The following is a 22,101-nucleotide window of genomic DNA, read 5'->3' as shown; positions in this document are numbered from 1 at the left end:
AAAACTTTCATTGCTGTTGGCTGAATAAAATTGATGTTAGCCTATTCCTTTGGTATTTACCCCTTGTTTGTGATGTTGATTTTTGTCATGTAATAAATTTAATTCATTAGTTGATAACCTGTAATTATGCTTCCTTTTCAGGTGGGCAGGAGTTACTGCAGCTAGAGGGGATTACCATTTAGCCACCACAAATTAACCGTTCAGTTTTATGAATCATCTGCTGCTCAGGATAGAAAACTGGAAGGATTGGTTCATAAGGCTATTTTGGAACTCTGGAGGCCTGACCCTAGTGAACTAACCCTCTTGCTCACAAAAGGGATTGATTCTACCTTACTGAAAGTGCCTCCTACTGCAATCACTTTGAGTGGTAGTAGTGATCCTGTTATGTTGAAGGTTATCATTTGGCTGATCCTGCTGATGGGCGTATCAGTCTGCATTTAAAGGTGAGGGCCTTCTTGACTTGTTCTCTCACAATTAGTTATTCGAGAATTCAGCTATTGTGTTTTAGGTTATGGATTATTCCAATAATTCAAGCAGGATATTGTCATGGACTATTATTGTGGCAATATTTGCTAGTGGAAATTGCGTTTTGCCTATGAATGTAGTCAAATGAAAAATCATTAAAATAAAAGAGCGGAAGGATCAATTGACCACTATATTTTAACATGCGGTTGTTGCTGATGATATTGGTTATTGAATACCCTAAAAGTAGGCTAATGTTAATTTTCAATGCGACATATAAATCTGCCTTTGTGATCAATTTGGAAAGGAATAGGTCTTACTGAAGGTGCTCTCTCTCAGACTGGATTGTGAATAGAGGTTTATTTTGGTGGCAAACTTTTATCAAACTGCTGTAATACTACTACCTATTTCAGCATTTCCCATTGACTATGAATACAAATTTTTCAGATCTTAAATTTAACTGAGCTTGAGCTAGACCGAGTGGATGTTCGGGTGGGATTAACTGGTGCCCTATATTATATGGATGGTTCTTCCCAAGCAGTTCGGCAGTTGCGTAATCTTGTTTCCCAGGTTTCTTCTTCTCTGCTAAAGTGCATTCTATGGGTGCTTTTACCTTTGTCAGATGTTGCTCTTTTTGGATGCGCTTCTTCTGTGTTATTCTTTCTCCTTTTTCTTATGTGTCCTTCGTTACATTGTGTTGTCTTTCTTAAGGAGTCTTTTTTCCTGAAATGCAAGGACTATGGACAGCTCTTCCGCACTGACTACTTTTATACGCCCTTCTTGAGATTTTATGCATACTTTCTTGTTTGAGGATTTTTAACCTTGAAAAAATATGTACTTTCTTTCTTCTATTATTAAAAATACTGATGTTTCCAATGTTTCCTGAGATATCTGTGTTTAAGAAATCGTTTCTCATAGCATCTCCATCCATGTTCTTGACAATGTCCTGCGATCCCCAGGATCCAGTACTCTGCAGCGTGACAGTTGGTGTTTCCCACTTTGAAAGGTGTGCCCTCTGGACTCAAGTCTTGTACTACCCCTTCTATGGAAGTGGTGCTGTTGGAGACTATGAAGGTGACTATGCTGAAGAAGATCCTCAAATCATCAGACAGAAGAGAAGCTTAAGGCCCGAATTAGGGGAGCCTGTGATCCTGAGATGTCAACCTTACAAGATTCCATTGACTGAGCTTCTTTTGCCACATCAAATCTCACCTGTCGAATATTTCCGGTTGTGGCCCAGTTTGCCAGCTGTAGTAGAATACACTGGTACATATACCTATGAAGGAAGTGGCTTCAAGGCCACTGCAGCCCAGCAGTATGGAGCTTCTCCTTTCTTAAGTGGATTGAAATCTTTGTCTTCCAAGCCATTCCACAAAGTTTGTTCACATATTATCCGCACCGTGGCAGGGTTTCAGGTTAGTATTTGCGCCTTGCTAATATTTCCATTAAATTATGTTGTCTGTAAACTGCCTGCCGGGTTGGTATGCAACCTAACAAGGATCTGAATTTATTTTTGACTTCAGTTCTAATTCCTTTCGAAACAGCAACAACATACCTAATGCAAAAGAAGCTTTAGCAAAATAATTTATTGAATCTTTTCCCGCCTGCTGTAACAGTTGTGTTATGCGGCAAAAACATGGCATGGTGGCTTCTTGGGCATGATGATTTTTGGTGCCAGTGAAGTGAGTAGAAATGTGGACTTGGGTGATGAGACAACAACCATGTTGTGCAAGTTTGTGGTTCGAGCATCTGACGCATCAATCACCAAGGAGATTGGGTCTGATCTCCAGGGCTGGCTTGATGACCTTACTGATGGCGGTGTAGAGTATATGCCAGAAGATGAAGTGAAAATAGCCGCTGCCGAGAGGCTCCGGGTTTCAATGGAAAGGATAGCCTTGCTGAAGGCAGCTCAACCGCCTCCAAAGTCTCCAAAATCAGACAAAGACGACGAGGAAGATAGTGAAGATGAAGAAGATAAAGACAAGAAGAAAGAAAAGGAGGGTGATAAAGATGAAAAAACAAAGGGCCCTTCAACACTATCAAAATTAACAGCTGAGGAGGCTGAGCATCGAGCTCTTCAAGCAGCTGTGCTTCAGGAGTGGCATGTACTCTGTAAAGATAGGAGCACTGAAGTCAACTAACCGTCACTAGCGGCAAGGTTTGGTTTGGGTATATTCTTTGTATTCTTGTGTACCAATTTGAGGAACTTAGAATCTGATCAAAGTTTGCTCTCCAGTTTTGTCTCTGTTGTTTTTCCTTTCCATTTCTTGAGGAAGGAGCTTTGTACGTTTGTATTGTATTCCATTTTATTGTATGTGAAAAGTTATCGAGATATATGAATCATTTTTTGCTTGTATTTTCTTATGGGTTAAGCATTTAACAGGTTGAAATATTTTTTCTGGTAAGACTGTCTTTTTAAAGTATTTTTCTAATGGCATCTAATACCTTAAAATAATTTTTTATGCATTCAGTGATATTTTTTTAATAGCACGTTATCCCAAGTTAGGGTGTTCACTGTTACAAAAATATATATTTAAGATCAATATTATATTAAAAAATTATTTTAGGATACTAAGCACTATTAAAAAAATATTTTAAAATGTTAGATGTATTAAAAATTAGTTTAAGAATTAGTTTAAGATATTAGATATTAGCGGAAAAACAATTTGAGGTATCGGATGCATTTTAAGCTTTATTTTCATATACATACGTGCAAATTATATATCTCTTTTTTTTTTTTTAATAACAAGACAATTTTATTATGTAAAACGACAGTACATATAAGACAATGGGCCTATCAAGTAAACAACTTGAAAAATTCATTATAATACGACGATCTTATTAGTGGGTTATTTATAAATATTTCTGTAAATTTTCACCAAGTCTGGAAGGTATCCTTGATCCTAGTAAATTCTAGAGACCCAACTCACCCAAATTGCCTGGAGTCTTGCCAGTGAATTGGGACAGCCCAAAGTGCACATTTCTCCCTTCTTCCTATGTCCTCTCTCCAAGCATAACCACTCTGCAAGCTCCAACATTTGGGGAAACATTATGCAAATATAATTGCAGGCATATCCCTAAAAAGAAACGCCGCTACAAGCCAATAAGGCATCCCAATCCCTCACCACATCGACGCCTCTGAGACTGTTGAAATACATCCAGAAATATACATCAGGACTTGAAACTTGGAGCCTCTCATATATCAGGCGTGAAACCAAGCCAAAGATGAAGAGATTGGCTGGCTAGAACAGACGCAGTAAAGTGCAAACCAGCTTGCCATGAGCAGACCACAAACCAAAAAACGAAGCTTAGCAATGAGTGGCATAAATAAATCTTCGATTGCTACAACATTACCCATTCTGTAGCAATCACCAGCTTGACGCATTATATTGCATTGGTGCGAGCTTTTTTGGCAGAAGGCTCGCAAAATCACGGAGAAAAAATTATTTCGGATTGGACCCATCCATTCTCAGCAGCTTCAAATTGTGCACGATTGCGTGGCAGACTAACTCCTCCATTATAACGTCCATCAACATAACCAATGCCGGTACTACAAGAGCTTGCTTGATAATGTCCTCCGGCACCACCCCTACAAGGGAGACCATTAAACCCAAGGCGAAGAGCTTTAGAGCAAAGCAATAATGCCCAACGTCGCTTACGCCTAACCATTTGTGCATTGTGAATTAAAGAGAAATCATGTAACATATGTTATAAGTAAATAATTTAATAACTTATTTAATCTCTTCAAATTAGTCAACTGATCGGAGAGAGTATATGAGTACTGTGATTGGAGCAAGGCTGAGAAGATTGCAGAGACTTCGGGGATACACCATGACTTGGGTTAGCTAGAGGAACCATTTTAGTTCGTTCAAAACTAGAAGATATGATGTTTATGTGGACAAAATAAATATTTCATGTTTTATATTATAATTTCATAATTAATTATCAAGTTTAGATAAAAAAAATTATGCATGAATTTTTGGACTCTGATTTTTTTTTTTTCGTTGCTTTATTAAAATACGAACACAATGGCTCCCGCTTAGAAGACATAAATTCTTTTTAGCTTATCAATATTGTTTTAGTTGTATTCATTATTTTATGAAAACTAACGAGAAAACTTTTTTACTACTATTTTATATATTACTTGTACTAGTATTAAAATATTAAAACTTGTATATAGCATGTCTACAAAGCTATAATTTATAGCAAGCGGTTAAATTAGTTATAGCAAGTTATCATTAGTCTACAAAACTTTTTACAGGTCTCAGTTGTTTACAAGAAAAGAAATTCATTTTTCTTGTAATTTAAAGTCTTAGATATACAAAATAGATCATTTAAATTGCAAGAATTAAGAAAATTAATTAAATTAATTATTTATAAAGTTGTGTATTGATTTTTTTAAAATATCTTTTTTAATTAAAATATCATATATATATATATAAAAGTTCTATGACAAGTCTCGGTCATTTACAAAAACTTCTTTTCTCTAGTAAAGTATAATACTAAATATAAGAGATAGATAATTAAATTGCAGAAATTAAGAACATTAAGTTTTTTTTGTCAAAAATAATTAGTTTAAGTTAATTATTTATAAAAATATGTGTTGCTTTTATTGAAATGCTATTTTTAATAATTTTCATTGGAAATTACTCTCTCCAATGGACATTATGTGCTTGCTCGGTAACAATCCCTTAGAGAAAGGGCCATGCAAGAGGGAGAACAAGTAGGAGAAATGGAGATTTGGTGTTGTTCATAGTTCACAAGAAATGCTTCCTTACAAATCGGATCATATTAGAGCTTGCCAAGAAGTACTTGGGACTACGATCATTAGAGGAATAATAGCTAAACCCGAGAATGCTCCAAAATCTTTTCAATTTCTTATTCAAGAACTACGATCTTTGGCTTTGGAACTAAAAATCATCTTAATATATCTAGCCTATAAAGAGATATTAGGGAAAAATTAAATTTAGGAGGCAATATAAATTAAAGTTTTATCCTAAGTACTAAACCAAACTCTTATGCTTACTCTTATACTTATGATAAAATGAAATAATACTACTCTTGGTTATTAATATAAAACCCCATTAACTAATTTGAAAAAATTAAAAAAGTCAAATAAATTATTTAATTATAGGATATGTACATGATTTCTCTGAAATTTGTGTATATCATTAAATTATATATCAATTTGTAGGTTAGACAAATTAATTTAAGAAAATATAATAAACATAAATTCTTTAAAATAACTTATGTAGCTTTTATTTCTAAATTAGTGAATTGAGTATGATATCAAGGACAGGAAGCAATATTATACTCTTCAAAACACCATATAACCCCATTTATTATAGATGTTGTTGGTATTGCTGTAATGATGTTTGCTACGAAAAAGAATTCTTTTCCTAAATTTTATTAATAAGTACAATATATTACAAATTAAGAGAATCTCACAAAAAAAAAATTTGAAATTGTTAAATCCTGAATCAGATTTGGTAATAAAATTTTAATATATTTTAATATTTGAGATTTAACATTACAAATATGATGGTTTTTTTCTGAAATTGCAGATATTGTCCGTTGCTATTGAGTTGTTGTAAGCCCTCGCTGATAAAGCGTAATATAGGAACCAATCAAATCTCGCAGAGTGGAAATTGGAAAACGACATCCCAGATTACCATGGTATTAACATGGGGCCCATGTCCTCCACGTGGCCCTGCAAGTGTGGGAATTTGGGCCCCAAGGTCGGCCCATTATTCAGTAAGTCGGCCCGCTTCACGTACTGAACAATTTCCAACTCCACGTGGGGATCACAACATGTTACGAGCTGAGGCTTTGGTTTCGAAGATGCCTCTCCTAGTGCCGCGACTGGAGCCACAACAAAGTGGCACTCCTCAGGTTTAAACCCCCTCCTTTTGGTGAGAGTGTTCAACCCTTTCACTAGCTAAACCCACGGACGAAGGGTGGTCTCCCCTTTTTCTCTCTCAAATAAACGGATGTTACATTTTTTGAGTAATTTTAAATTAAATATATTAATTATTTTTTTAAAAATTATTTATTGAATAATAAAAAAGAGTATATTTATTACCAATAGTGCGCCTTGAACAGTGTCCACATTCGTAATTTATCAAGAACATAAAAAGTGTATGTAAAAAAAAAAAGAGGCATTAAAACATGTAAAATATATGAAAAAGCCAAAAATTTTAAATGTATAAAACTTCAGTATCAAAATTTAAAATGTTCCATATAATTAAAAATATAAAAAATTATTATGTTCATGATTATATTTTATATATATAAAGATAAATAATTATTATACACTAAAAGCTATAACGTAAACTATCCCGTCTAATAAGTTTCACCCTCCATTATTAGTTGAAGGGCAGGGGAATTCGGTCCCTTTTTACAGCTTTACTGAAGCACATTATTAGTTATAGAATTTTTTTGGCATAAATAGTTATAGAACTACTATGACAAAAAAAAACAATGCTTTTAAAAAAGTTGGACAAACTTCACTAATAAACTTATAATCTAGTAGAATGTGAGCTTTTTTTTTTTTTTAATGTAAATGGGATTGGAGGTTGCGATTTGTAATCCCACTTGTAACCAAATCATAGATCAAATAACATAATAAACGATTATATGCATATAATTTGCATGTAAAATAAAGAAATCCAGGTCAACATATATATAAAGAAATCTATAACAAGTTTTTTTTTTTTTTTTGCCACACTATAATAAGTTTAATTATAAGCATAATAATACACAATGTGCAAAACTTTCAATTAAATAGTACTCCTTCGGTCCTTATTATAAGACCTCATTTGACTTTTTATTTGGTCCTAATTATAAGACCCCAATCCATTTTGTCTCTTATATTTATGCATTTTTTTCCAAGATAATCCTTCTAATAATGATAGTTTTAGCCAATATACTTAATTAGCAAGGATATTTTAAGAATGACAACACTTATTTATTATAAATAACCAACTTAACTTACTTTCTTAATCTCCTCAAATAAGTCAATTGGGTCTTATAATTAGGACCGGAGGAGTATCATATAACCACAAATGATTTGAGAATACATTAGGCTTATTGAGAGGATCACTTATTATGTATGTTTTGAATTTTCTAACCTTTTCTTCATCAGGTCTAAAACATGTTTGGTTTTCTAAAAATTACTCTAGTTCAATCACAAAAATGGCAAGCTGCTAATGAGTGTAGTCGATAATACGACATACTATATCTAATTCTTAAGATAAAAACTAGATAATTAATTTTAAAAAATTAGTTACGTTGATTATTATTAAAACTATCTTTTCATGAAAGCCCCTTAATACAGAAAATCACCATAGAAATGACTTTAAGAAGAAAATTACTACTTCCAGTCCTAATTATAAAACCTTGTTTGTAGTGTACAAATAAGATCTTATAATTAGAATAGGATGTAGTATAAATTTACAAACAAAATAAATTGAGATATCATCTGTCTATCTGAGATAAAGTTTAAAAGCACTTATAAACACATTTTACACAAATAAAGATAAAAAAAATTTTATATACTTACTTCGTATTCTATAAATTATGATTGAAAAGTTAGCTACAAATCTATTTTCAAATTATTGTTCACTCACTGATTAAAACTAATGAAATGACGAGAGTGCCCCTGTGGGATGTTTTTGGCGGGGAATGATGGCAGCAAAATCGAGGATGAGGCAGGGAGTGAGGGAGAGACAAGCTGACAAGCAACATGATGATGATTATAATGATGATGAGAAGGAAGGATGCCCCCTCGCGCTCTCTCTCTGACTCAGTGGGTCCCACTCCCTCTCTCTCCCACCTCCCCTTTTGGAATCAGTCTAACTGTCCTCCATTACCCGCAAATCAATGCTCCCTTTCACCGCAAATCATAAAATCTGAAAATCATCAATTTAAATAAAATTATTCCTATTTTTTTCCTGATTAAGGCAAGATTATTAATTAATCTTAATCTTAATCTTAATCTTAATCTTAATCTGCAATCTTCTGTCCACACGTTCCTGCTTCCTACTTTTAATAAAAAGGTGATACTGCTACGATACCAATACGTTGTACATTTCCACTTTTTAAGTATTTCTGATTTGTATTAATTATGTTACAAAATTTGCCCGCCACAAAATATGTTTTCAAAGTTGCCTGCAAGTGCAATCCGATGGCGATGGACAAATTGTTTTATCTTATCAAATGGCTAGTTGCCATATAAATTTGATTTTTTATCTTACGGCCATAAGCCATAGATATTTGAATTTTTTTTTATCTCATTAAAAGGCTACAAGTGATATAATTTGTATTTTCTATTTTATAACCAGAAGCCATATATATTTAATTTCTCTTTATTTATATATGTCATGTTGAATTTTCTATTTTATAGCCAGAAGCCATTTATATATATTTAAATTTTCTTTTATCTTATTAAATAGTTCACATTCATATAATTTTGATTTTCTATCTTATAACTAGAAGTCATAAATATTTAATTTTGTTATTTTATTAATTGGCCTGAAGCCATATAACATCAAAGTTTTATCTTATGGTCAGCAACCATATATCTTTAATTTTTTTTGTTTATTTTGAAACTAAATAGCTAGATGCCATGTATCTTTATTTTCTTTATTAAATGGCATGAAGCCAGTTTTAATTATGAGAAGGATCATTATATGGTTTGTTTATAAAAAAAAATTATGATAATTAGAATTATAAATAATGTAGCCCAGAAAACTAATGACTATATAGTGAAGGATGTATTGATAAAAGAGTTTATTTGTTCTTTTTATTTCATGTTACATTTAATTAATTTGAAATTCAAGTTCTATTTTTATCTTGTTCTCATATATTTTTGACATTCAATTTGACATTTATTAATATTATAATTTTCTTATTAGTAAATGGCCAGCAGCCATTACATTTATGTTATTGAATAACATGAAAATAATAACTTATGATGTTTTTAAAGCCCTGAAGGCTCATGGTTTAAATATTAAGTGACACAAATGATCTTTAAAAATATATATAATTTTCAATATAGAGTCTTGAAGATTAATAACTTATAAATAGTCCTGAAGGCTTATGGTTTAAATCTTCCTAACTATACAGTTTGATTTTTGTCCTTATATATTTTTTTTGTTAAATTTATAAATTTATGAATAAGTTTTGAAGCATTACATAATATATACAAAGAAATAAAGTTTTTGAATAACGAAATATCGAGAAAATATATATTTTGTTCAAAAAAAAACTTCATATTTTGAAAAAAAAAAGTATAACAAAAGTGAAATATACCATATAGTGATATAATAATATATTTTAGTTCCTGAAGAACTATATAGAGCATTTTTTTTTTTGAAGAACTATATGTAATCAAAAAATTGATATAGTTCCAGAAGGACTAATAACAAAATATTGATATAGTTTCAGAAGAACTAATAACAAAATGTTGATATAGTTCCTGAAGAACTAGTAACAACATCGATATAGTTCTTGAATAACTAATGTAGTCCCCCCCTTTTTTTTGTGGGCAGAAAAGGAATTGATAATGAAAAATTATAACCCACAAACATTTATATGAGAATATTTACTTATTATAGGGTCTTAAGGTGATAGCTCAATTGGATTTAAATCTATTATTATATATGAATCAGGAAGCATTTGGATTTCCAAGTTAAAGATATGTTATTAGCTTACTATATATTATTCACTGTATTTGAAATACAGAAATAAGAAAAATATATTTATATGATTCACACTTGAGGGGGAGATTGTTGAAATACAAGTGTGAATCATGTTAGGTGGAATTTGTTATTATTAATATTAATTTCATTCCTTATATCTCATGTTCCTTTTGAAAAAAGCTCCAGAAGAGCCAGTAGAGCTCAACCTTCCATGAGTGCACAGGTTTCTACCATTTGGGTAAAAGATAAAAACTAATGCTCTAGAAGAGCTATATCATTATTTATTATCCTGAAGATAAAATCTATAATTGATAACATATTCTTTATGGAATATTAAGGAGAAAAATAAATAACATAACATGGTAACAAGAAGTTTACCAATAATTGAGAATGATTTTACAATAAACCAGAAGTTTATGCATTCATAGTTTGGCATGACCGGTCAGATCATCCCGGATCATAATGATGCAAAATATTATAAAAAAATGTGCATTGTCATTTATTAAAGAACCAGAAGATTCTTTAAAATGATATGTGATTCAAGAATTTTTATGTGTTGTTTGTTCTCATAGAGAACATCACTAGCTATGCTCAAAATCGGATCCGTACAGATTTATAATGTATCAGATTTATATATGGGCCCATTTAGACACCATGTAGACCAAAGTAATACTCTATAAGTGAAAGATGCATCTATAAAATGGTCACAGGTGTTTATGATCAACTTGCAACCTGAAGTTTGCAAATATGTTCAGATAATTACATTAAGTACATAAGTTTTTGATTATGAAATCAATACGATTCTTGTTGAGATTGCTAGTGATTGTTCCTCACGTTGCTGATAATTATATACTTAGTAAAAGCCTCCATAAGTAGCTAAATCAGAGTTTATGAGAACATAATTCCTACTTGAGTGTTGGGATGATTGATTTTATATATTTTTGCACATAAATGCATCAAGCCAACAATGTATTGTAAATTCTCCCATTATATTTGGCTTTTGGTCAGGAGTTAGACATTTTTCATCTTAGAATATGCAATATTTATTATTCCATCGTAATAATAGACATAGGTGGATATTAAAAGTAAGTTGGGATCAATGTTGGATAAGAACCTCCTTATTCTTGTTTGTCTCTAAATGAAACAAAATAATGTTTCTAAAAGAGATTTATGGATTTGGGAGACCTACATTGCATATTCCCAATATGAGGGGGAGAAAATATATAGCTGGAAAAGAGAACACATAGAATGTACTTTCACTATCAAATGTAGATCCTCAAATATAGTAGTATGAACTAGAAGTTTATGAAGTATTGCATTTGTAAAACATTACTAATGTCTGCCAGATGCAATTACTGACCCAAATGAGAATTTTTAATTCTTATATTCCGGCTAAAAATGCTCATATTCTTGAAGACATGCTAAAAGCATGATATTATGATCGGTTCCAAAAGAAAAGAAAAAGGAGCAAATGATAATGATGATCAGACTAAGGAGGCATGAATTGCAAAAGAGATTAAGACATAACTCTTTGACCCTTGAAGAGGTTCAAGTGTCTGAAAGCAATAAAGAGATCTCGATATATTATGTCATAAAAGAAAATGGGACCGACAAAGGAATAAAATTGTCGACAATAATTTGATTGATGATATCACATGATCAAGTGAGGATCTTATATATAAATCTGTTATGAGATATAGATAGAAAAATGATTGGCCAACAGAAAAGAAAAGACGCAACATTATAACAGGAGATTTGTGTATCTCTAACCCAAACACCTGAAGTGTAAGGGGTATTTGTACAAGAAAAGAGAAAAAGAATCTTATGGTGAATTAAAATTTTTATGTATATTATCAATTTGGCAGTTTGATAAAATCTCATATGCGTCTAAAAATACAGTGACCCACTATGTAGTGAAATTATATGTGAATCCCAAAAGGATTTGTTAGAAACAATCTCACCCAAGAGGGGGGTGAATTGGGTGAGTTACAAAAAATTATAATCAAAAGCGTGTAAGTATTGAATAAAAACAAAGAGTCAGAGTATGGAGAATTTTAACCGCAGAGAGGAGACACAAGATTTATACTGGTTCGGTCTAAACCACGTGACCTACTTCCAGTCCCCAGAACACCTCTGGGTATTTCACTATCTTCCAAGATCGACAGGGCTCTTGGTGCCTCGGTATAGTAATTGAATCGCTCAATCACTCCCCCTTACTCCCGTAAGGATACAACCCCTCTCAAGAGTCCACACTCTTGAGTGTCACTCAAGTTTTAATAAGAGTAGTAATTGGCTCTCTTACAGAGTGAATTTAATGATAAACACTGATGCTCGGTAGTAACGTGAAAACAGAGTATTGAATGCGTGACTAAATAATCGCAGGTGGTAGTTCCGGTATTCAATCACTTCATTAATGCTTCTTCGCGCCTTTTATAGTTGATATCGTTAAGTAGCCGTTAGACGGAAGAGCTTCTAGCCGTTGTGACTTCGTTTGCGTGTTTCGCTGGTTTCAATGGCTCCGCCATTAATGCGTCTGAGCTTCTGACACTGTAGGTCGCAGTCTACGTAATCCCGTTGAAGAGCCGTTGCACTCGTTTTCATTGATCTGCATATTTTAAGCTTTGAACAAATGAGAGTTTTGTGGTGAGTGCTTTAATCTTAAACACAGAAAGAAAACAAATTTATCATTCAAAGATTTGTGACGAAACCATTTATCAGTAAGAAGAACAGAAAGTCATTCTGGTTTAGTTTGATCGAAAAGATGATCGATTACTTGATGATAGATCAAGTTATCGATAAACAGAATGAAGACTTTTCGAATTAGATCACCAATATTATCGATCAAGTGTTGGATCATTGACTCTAAGAATTATCATAGAAAGAGGAAATCGTTCCATGATCGAACAAGTGATCGAACACATGTTTGATCGAACAGATTATCGATAATTCAAATGTTATTGAAATGAAGCTTCAGTCATTGATGATCGAACATCTTATCGATAAATGTATGATGGATAATGTTATCGATAAAACATGGTTATGTATATATTCAATGAAGGACACAGCTATCTGAAATGATCGAACAGATGATCGATTAATGATCATTCGAACAAGTGATCGATAAAGAGAAGAAAGAAGTTTAATCCTGTAAGATAAAGGAAAAGATTATCGATCACGTTTTGTGAAAACATGAGTTCTAAGAAATTGAATGATCGATCATATTATCGAAAAACCAGTGATCGATTACTTGATCGAAAAATAGTTCACCATAACTTAATGCGAATAAATCAATCCTTAGTCTCTTTATCGATCATGTTATGTGAAAACTTATTTAAGCAAACAAGTTAAATTTATCGATAATGTTATCGATAATTTAGTTGAGGAAAAACTGAATAAGAGTAGATAAAGACATTGATTATCGATCATGTGATCGATAATTTTATGATCAATAAGGTTATCGATCCATCAGTGAATTTGATCACCTGCATTCAGAGAGTTAGAGCATAAAGTTCGAACACGTAATCGATAAACAAATGATCGGAAATATGATCGATAAATTGGTAATAGAATTAATGTGCAGAACAAGTAGATTGTGTTACCTTTTATCGAAGTCGTTATTGATGACTGATTTATCGATAACTTGATCGATAAGTACACTTCATATTTGGTTCTCTTATCAGTAACTCGATTGTTTACCTGATATTATCGATCAGTTTATCGATAATTAACCATACTCTTATGTGATTTTTACGTTAGCGATAATCGATCACTTTATCGATTAATTGTTCATCGAATAGTTCTTCGATCCAAAAGCCTACTATAGACCTGATTTACACTTGATCATTTATCTGAAACCTTAGCGATAAACGATTGATCGATCAGTTGATCGATCAAAATACTTAACCTTGATATTCTGACTTTGTTATCATCAAAACTATAATCCTAACAGGATTCAAATTCTTGTATAAATATAAACGATCCAATACATGAATAGATATGGATCATAATGTATGAAAATTCTTGAAGGATTTAAGTTTCTAGAAGCATACAATTATGTTCTCAAGAACATCATTGAAGTAAGTCTCTATATAAGACACATGTGGTTAATATCAACTGAAGGAATGTTGTAAACTTATTCCAACTTGTCTGTTTATGAAAAGATTCAAAATGAGTCTGTTATCGATACTATTTATAATGATAGTATCACAACTCCTGATGAGTTTTCAAAAACTGCAAATTACTTAAAGAAAAAGTTTGAAATAAAAGCTTTAAAAAGAATACATATGGATAAATCACATCCATTATGCGGATAAGTAACATCCATTATGTGTTTCGGTAGTTGCAAGATCTTTAGATATGGATTAAAGATCGATTTAGACCTCTAGAAGGTAATGAACAAATACTTGGTCCAAAAGTACCATGCTTTAGTGTCACTAGAGCACATATGTATCTATCTAGCCACACATAACTCAATATATCAATTGCTAGTTAGCATGATATAGTTTGTCGCTAATATAAAGACGATGGAGTGAAATTAAGAATATTTTTCATTTAAAGGATACCGTGGATATCTAAAAGTACCCACAACTAATTTTACTGGCTATGTAAATAAAGTATTTTTGTTTGATTCTCATGTTAAGATATCACAGCATGATCCACATGTGGGTAAACTATAAAAGGACTATTCGCCTCATAATGTTTAGAAGATTATGAAATTCATATTTGACGTTTTTATCTAATTATAATATTTGGAAAGGTTGTTCGTTATATTAGACTTTGCAGGCTCCAAGATGTCAACTGATGTTGTCAAGAGGGGGAGTTGATACACGCTGTACTCTTTTTTCCCTGTCTATGGTTTTGTCCCACTGGGTTTTCCTAGCAAGGTTTTTAATGAGGCAGCATTGCATAGCATATCAATGAATGATGTACTCTTTTTCTTTCGCTAGGTTTTTATCCCATAGGGTTTTTCCTAGTTGAAGTTTTTTAACGAGGCACATTCATATATATTGGACATCCAAGAGGGAGTGTTATGAATATAATAATATCTTTGTGGATGTCCATATATCTCCCTTTATCTCCTATAATCTCTAATATCTCTCATTATCTCTATATCCTACAATTATCTCATATTATCATGTAACCTGTAGATTCTATCAAAGATGTAAAACTGTGCCTATAAATAGAGGCCATGTATAATGTATTATGTACTCTTGAATGGAATGACAAAGACTCTCTTTATCAATCCTTTCTTCCTTTGTATGATTCTTCTCTATTTCTTTTTTATTCATAACAGAAATCGTTATTAATCTTATTCTTAACATTAAAAATATTAATGATCAAGCGTTAGTTTTTATTAATATTGTTAGGATTTTAAACTTTTAGAGTTTTTTTTTGAGCTGAAACTTTTAGAGTAAATTTGCACATCAACCCTAATATATATTCATAATAAAAATAATCCAAATAAAATTTAAATTTTTAAATTAACTGAAATGCTATGAAGTATGAACTTTCAATCAAAATAAAAATTATTTCTAATAAATGTGTATATATATAATTTAATCATGTATAAAAATTATTTCCTTAATATAACTACCAATTTCCTAATAAAAATGAAAAGATTCTTAAACAATATGGAATATTGGATAAAAAACTTAAATCGAATTATTCTTAATTATGAATATGTCTTATGGAATTTCGTTTTATAATAAATTATAAAAATTAATTGTTTTAATAAAAATATATTCTATAACTGGTAATAAATTATGCAATTTTCGTATGGTAATTTTATTTTTCAAGCCCAGAAAAAATCTTAATTTTGTATAATTTTTTGAAATAAAATGATTTTTTTAATATGGCGTCAAAATTCTGATGGGTTTATATATTTTATGACATCATTGTATCTAAGTACGAATTAGGTTTTTTGTTCAAAAAAATTATGAATTTGGGATCAGTTGATTGAAATTATATTCATGAACCCCATTTTCCACTAAATCTACAATAAGTCACATTCTATAAATATGAGAAATATTAATAATATTTTTAGTCTCTAAAATTTGATATCATTTTGATTTTAAATCTTGCAATTTGAAGTCAACGGTTTTTGTCCATAAAATCTTGTTTCAAGATCCCAAGACACTATTTTAAGGATAAAAAATCTTTAGACAGATAAAAATGAAATCAAATGTTAGGAGTAAAGTCACAAATTTCAAATTTTAGGGATTAGAAACAAAATGAAATTAAATTTGATGGACTCAAAATAGTATTAACCCATTTCATAACTAATTATATAAGCTTTATGTTTTATATACTAACATTTCTTACCAATTTACGCTCATTGTACAGTATTTTGAATATATAACTAGTCTTAACATGTCACTGATTTGTTTACTTAGGATTTTTTATACTAGTGATTATGAAATTATTTACTGTACAAAATGATGTTTGCAACATTTCTTTTTGCTTTTGAAAGAAAAAGTAAAGATTGTTATGAATAAAAATGAAGTGCTCATGAACCATCATTCCAAAGACATAGGCTGCTTTTACACTTTATTTTTTATCTTAATACTTGAAGGAAAAACTTTTTTTATGTAGCCAAACTATTGAATTAGAATGTGCACTTATTTAATTAAGAATAATTTTGAAAATATCAGTTATTATATGTTAATACTACCTCTAATTTTTAATATAAACTCTACTTTATAGTGTAATTTGTACTACAAAATAGATCTTATATTTAATACCAGAGATAATATTTAATATCAAGTTAACACAACTTTTAATTATTAAAATTTGACCTCACTTTGATTTTAGTTCATAAAATTTGAAATGTATTTTTTATTCTTAATATAAAAGTTAGTTTATTATTCAATTTTATCCAAAATTCAAGACCTCAATTCATTTTGTTCCTCCATTTTTATCCATGTTTTCAAAGTAGTCATTGTAGTAGTTACATGTGTTAAATGTTTAATCAAATGATAGTTTTAACTAAAACACATGATTAGCAAAGGTATTATGAAAAAATATAACACTTATCTATTACAAATAACAAATTTAACAAACTTCTTTAATTTATTCAAATTAGTCAACTTGCTCTTATATTAAGAACAAGAGCTAGTATAGCTTGAAATGCCACATGCATAGACTATGAAACTAAGCCACATTTTAAAGCTTGATGTAAAAATTATCTTTTTTAAATAAAATTCTTATATGAAACATAATACTCCTCTAGCCATAAATATAAGACTCATTTTATAATGTAAACTGTATTATAAAATTGGTCTTATAGTTAAAATCAGAGACAGTACTACTTTCAGTGTTTAATATAAAAATTAATCAAGGTTAGGATTATATTTTAAATATAAAATCTCAATCAAGTTTGTCTCTTAAATTTATAATGCATTCTCCAAAATATTCATCTTGATTGTGTATATTAATGGGTTTTTATCTAATTATAGTCGTGATAAAAAAAAATAATGGTTTAGAAAAATCAAGTTGATATTTATTATAATTAATTAATTTAAATAATTTTTAAATTTATTTAAATTAGTTAATTATTTTTTATATTAAATAATAGAGATGGTATTAAATTCATAAAAATTATAATTTAAAACTATCCATTTTGTTAGTAATAATTCTGTGTTATTTTTATGTCATTTGTATTACAAAACGACTATTATAAGGGGTTATTCACAAAAATTGAAAACAAAAATATTACTATTTCTGATTTTTAATATAAAGATTAATTGAATATTTAATCTGGTTTTAAATATTAGAACCTTATTTATTTTATTTTCAATATTCATCTATTTTACCTTTAAGTAATTTTTATAGTGATTGCACGTATTAATAAATTTTTATAAAGAAGTAATCTGAATACACATAATTGATAGCTATATTTTATAAAAGACAAAATTATAAATAATTAATTTAACTAATTTTTTTTATTATCTATTAAAAATTAGAGATAGTAATAATACACAAACATTCAAAAATATTGTTACTACTCATGTATATTTTTTATAAAATAACATAATAATGAAAAATACATAAAATTTGAAAATAATTAGATAAAAATTATGAAAATAAAAATAGAACTAATGTTAAGATAAAAAATTTTAGACGGTTATTTAGTATAAAGCCTACTCGTCTTTTTTTCCTTTTAATTTAGAAGAAGCTAAGATACATGACATGTTGTTTATTTGTTGTCATGAGACTTTTTCGTAATCGTATTCTCTTCTTAAAATTTTATTATAATTTTCTCTAACAACAATTACAATATTTACATACATACATAAATACTAATTAAAAAAATTTGCATACCGCTGTTTCATCTTATTTTATTAAGTGGAGTCCGATACTCTAATAGTTTTATAGAACTTGATTGCAATTAAGTCAATTATTTAGAGTAAAAAAAATTTAAAAAAATAAAGGTTTTTGATGTTATGTTTTGAGCACGACTGGCCGGTGCGTGCTTTTTAAAATTTCAAAAAATTGGAACAGGCGAAGGGTTTTGTGTTGAATATAAAAGAGGATATCCTGGTCCCTTTTACTTCGCCATAGTCGGGAGCTCACTCGGCTCTTCTCAACCCCACACCCTTCTCCTTCCAAACCCAAAATGTGCCAATCCTCTATCCTCCCTCGCCTTCCGGCGCCACCGTCCGCGGCGATTCTCTCCCTTATCCTCCTTCTCTCCCTCACCACCACCACTACCCTCGTTGCCGGATGGAGGCCCTGGAATCCCCCCCGCAACAACAGATTCAACCTCTCCGACTACACCTACGGCGACTCCAAGAAGTACGAAGGCTCATCGGAGTTCGTCAAGCTTAAGTACCACATGGGACCAGTTCTCACCTCCAACATCACTGTCCACACCATCTGGTACGGCCGGTGGGAGAGAAACCAGAAGAAGATCATCCGTGAGTTTATTAACTCAATCTCTGCCGCACGTTCCAAGAGCCCCTCCATCGCTGGATGGTGGCGGACCGTACAGCTCTACACCGACCAAACCGGCTCTAACATTTCGAAATCTGTCCGGCTCGGCGAGGAGAAGAACGACCGGTTCTACTCCCACGGGAAGTCCCTCACGCGCCTTTCAATCCAGTCAGTGATCAAATCCGCCATAACCGCGAGAACCAAACCCTTACCCATTAACCCCAGAAGCGGCCTCTACCTCTTGCTCACGTCCGAGGACGTGTACGTTCAAGATTTCTGCACATCAGTCTGTGGGTTCCACTATTTCACCTTCCCGTCTCTCGTCGGCTACACGCTTCCCTACGCTTGGGTCGGAAACTCCGCCAAGCTCTGTCCAGGTCAGTGCGCTTACCCATTCGCCGTTCCGGCGTTCATCCCCAACCGGAAGCCGTTCAAATCTCCGAATGGCGATGTCGGAGTCGACGGAATGATAAGTGTGATAGCACACGAAATGGCGGAGCTGGCGACCAACCCGTTGGCGAACGCCTGGTACGCCGGTCAGGACCCGAGTTTCCCTGTGGAGATCGCCGATCTGTGTGAGGGGATATACGGTACCGGAGGTGGAGGGTCGTACACGGGACAGGTAATGGATGCACAGGATGGTGCCACGTATAACATGAATGGATCAGACGGCGGTTCTTGGTTCAGTGGGTATGGAACCATATATTGAATTACTGTACTGGACCTAATGCGCTTGATCACTGAGAAAGTGAGCCTGTGAGAGTGAGAAAATATGAAGAAGATGATGATGAGATATTTCTCTCTATCTCTCTGGTTTTTTTTGTTTTTCTTTTAAATTCTTGTTGGGTTAATTTTGTTTGTGTGCTTTTTCGTGGGAAGTTTGTCAAGGCATGGACATGGCTTAGCTAAGGCAGTTATGTTTGTTAATTAATGCAAATAATGTAATCTTATTTTTTATATAAATATAACTATATATGGCTATATGCTTTTCCTTTTTGGTTTTATTGAATAGTTAATAGTACTTAATTCCAGGGGCTGATTAGTACTTATAAAAAAGTAAATTAAATTAAATGTTTGAAATGATTTATTTAAGTTAATCTTATTTTTTTATATAAATTTTAGTTATCCATAGAAATTGAGTTACTTACTGATTGCGTACCCCAAGTCACTTGTACCTCGGAAGAATTTATGCTGAATAAACACAATTTGAAAAAACAATTTTAATACTGCAAATTTTTCCATTAATAAATAATATATATAATGAGAAACTTTTGTTAAAAAAAAAAGTAGGATTAAGATGCAATTTGTGTCAAAATTTTCACTTGGAAATATTAGGCACTTAGAAGTATTTTAAGATACAAATTTATTCCAAACATTTTTTTAATGGTACCATTTTAGACTTATTGAACAATTTGTGCCAAAAAACACTTTTGGCATAAAAATTTTCAAATTAAATTTGTAGTTTAATCCAAAAAAAAGCAGAAACTTTTGTCATTGAAATAATACTGAAAAATAGGGTATATTTTAATCTATCATAATTGATAATACAAGGGCCTTTTCACCAAGCCAAACTTAATGTGATCCAATGCCAAAACAGATATAATGTTGTGAAAATTAAATAAATTTAGTAATAATAAAGCATTCTCTATAAAATTTAACTGAATTTTACTTAATCATAAATTGCGTGTTGGACTCTATGAATATGATGGGTATCTGAATTATTTTCATTGGGGGGAAAAATTCACAATTTTTAATATGAATTTTTCTACTTATAAAAATTTATTTAAAATTATTTGTGACGTACATTACTTTGGCCATATATAAATATACTGAAGGAGTGGTCATGTGAGAAAGTAGGTGATAATAATAATGGAATTAAATAGAAATAAATAATATTAGGTATATTTGTCTTAATTCTTTGAGAGGAGTAGAACGGCGGAAATGCAAAACAGTAAATGGCACGTTATTTCGAGGTCGAGCACGCTCTTGAGAAGAGAGTGAACGACACGCGCGAGAAGCAAACAAAGCTTGTGGGCCCCATGTTTAGGTGATGGGCGTCCGCGACTGTGAAGGGTTTCGACTTCGAGACATAAAGAATCAGTGCACTCACCGAAGCTTGTCTATATTACATAAAAAGTGTGTTTGGTTTGGCGGCGATTATTTGAAACTTTGAAATTTTTGTTTTGGAAAAAATAAAAAGTAAGCATCAAAGTAATAATTTTGAAAAATGTTTAGCCTTCTTTGGAGTTCACATTACGCACTTTTTATTCTCCCCATATTTTGATAAAGTGATTGTTATTATCAATCACTTTTCAATCATCTTATTGGAAGTTAAAAAAAAATTAACTCATTAAATCTATATTAAAACTAAATATTTTTTTTCAATTTTGCCACTATTAAAGAACATGAATGAATGAGGAAAGGAGACAGAAAACACGGCATTCAATAATAAATCATATAAAAGCACTAAATCGGAATTAAATTCTGCTCTTGGTAATTTATACTCCCTCTTGTATTTAATATAAAATTTTATTTGATTTTTATTTTAGTTTTAAATATAAGATTTCAATCCACTTTGTTTCTCATATTTATACTTTTTTTTTCAAAGCAGTCCTTCTAACAATAGTAGTTATAACCAATATATTTGATTAGTAAGGATATTTTAGGATAGACAATAACTATTTAGAACAAATAATTAACTCAACTTACTTCTTTGATCTCTTCAAATTAGTCAATTAGCTCTTATAATTAGAACCAGAGATAGTAATAGGACTAAAATTAAAAAGTATGAGTACCCCCTCCGTACTTTATTACAAAAAATAATTATCAAAATTATGATATTCAAAATGTTCGAAAATTTAGTAAAAAAACAATAATTGTATAAGATATATTCATATTTTTCTTGTTTTTGAAGATAATATATGAGAAATAATTAGTAAAAATTTATTGCAAAGAGAGAACAAGTCACATACATTTATTTAATGGGATAAAAGTAAAAAAAAAAAAA

General features: G+C 31.2%; 1 protein-coding gene and 1 pseudogene across 1 annotated transcript; both read left to right on the top strand.

Moving 5' to 3' along the window:
- The first annotated feature begins 141 nt into the window (after nt 1-141).
- Nucleotides 142-2,826, top strand: LOC114761556 (protein TPLATE-like; annotated as a pseudogene).
- Nucleotides 2,827-18,729: 15,903 nt separating this feature from the next.
- On the top strand, nt 18,730-20,084 carry LOC114761644 (protein EXORDIUM-like 3). The gene is given in 2 exon segments (XM_028951096.1): nt 18,730-19,756; nt 19,759-20,084. Coding segments are annotated over 2 exon segments (1,059 nt in total). The 5' UTR covers nt 18,730-18,777; the 3' UTR covers nt 19,839-20,084.
- Nucleotides 20,085-22,101: the final 2,017 nt, after the last annotated feature.

Source organism: Neltuma alba, unplaced genomic scaffold (assembly GCF_004799145.2).
Source record: "Neltuma alba isolate B1F8T4 unplaced genomic scaffold, ASM479914v2 tig00000243_pilon, whole genome shotgun sequence".
Classification (NCBI taxonomy): domain Eukaryota; kingdom Viridiplantae; phylum Streptophyta; class Magnoliopsida; order Fabales; family Fabaceae; genus Neltuma; species Neltuma alba.
The sequence above is the reverse complement of the archived record's forward strand: the minus strand, read 5'-3'. Positions and strand labels throughout refer to the sequence as shown.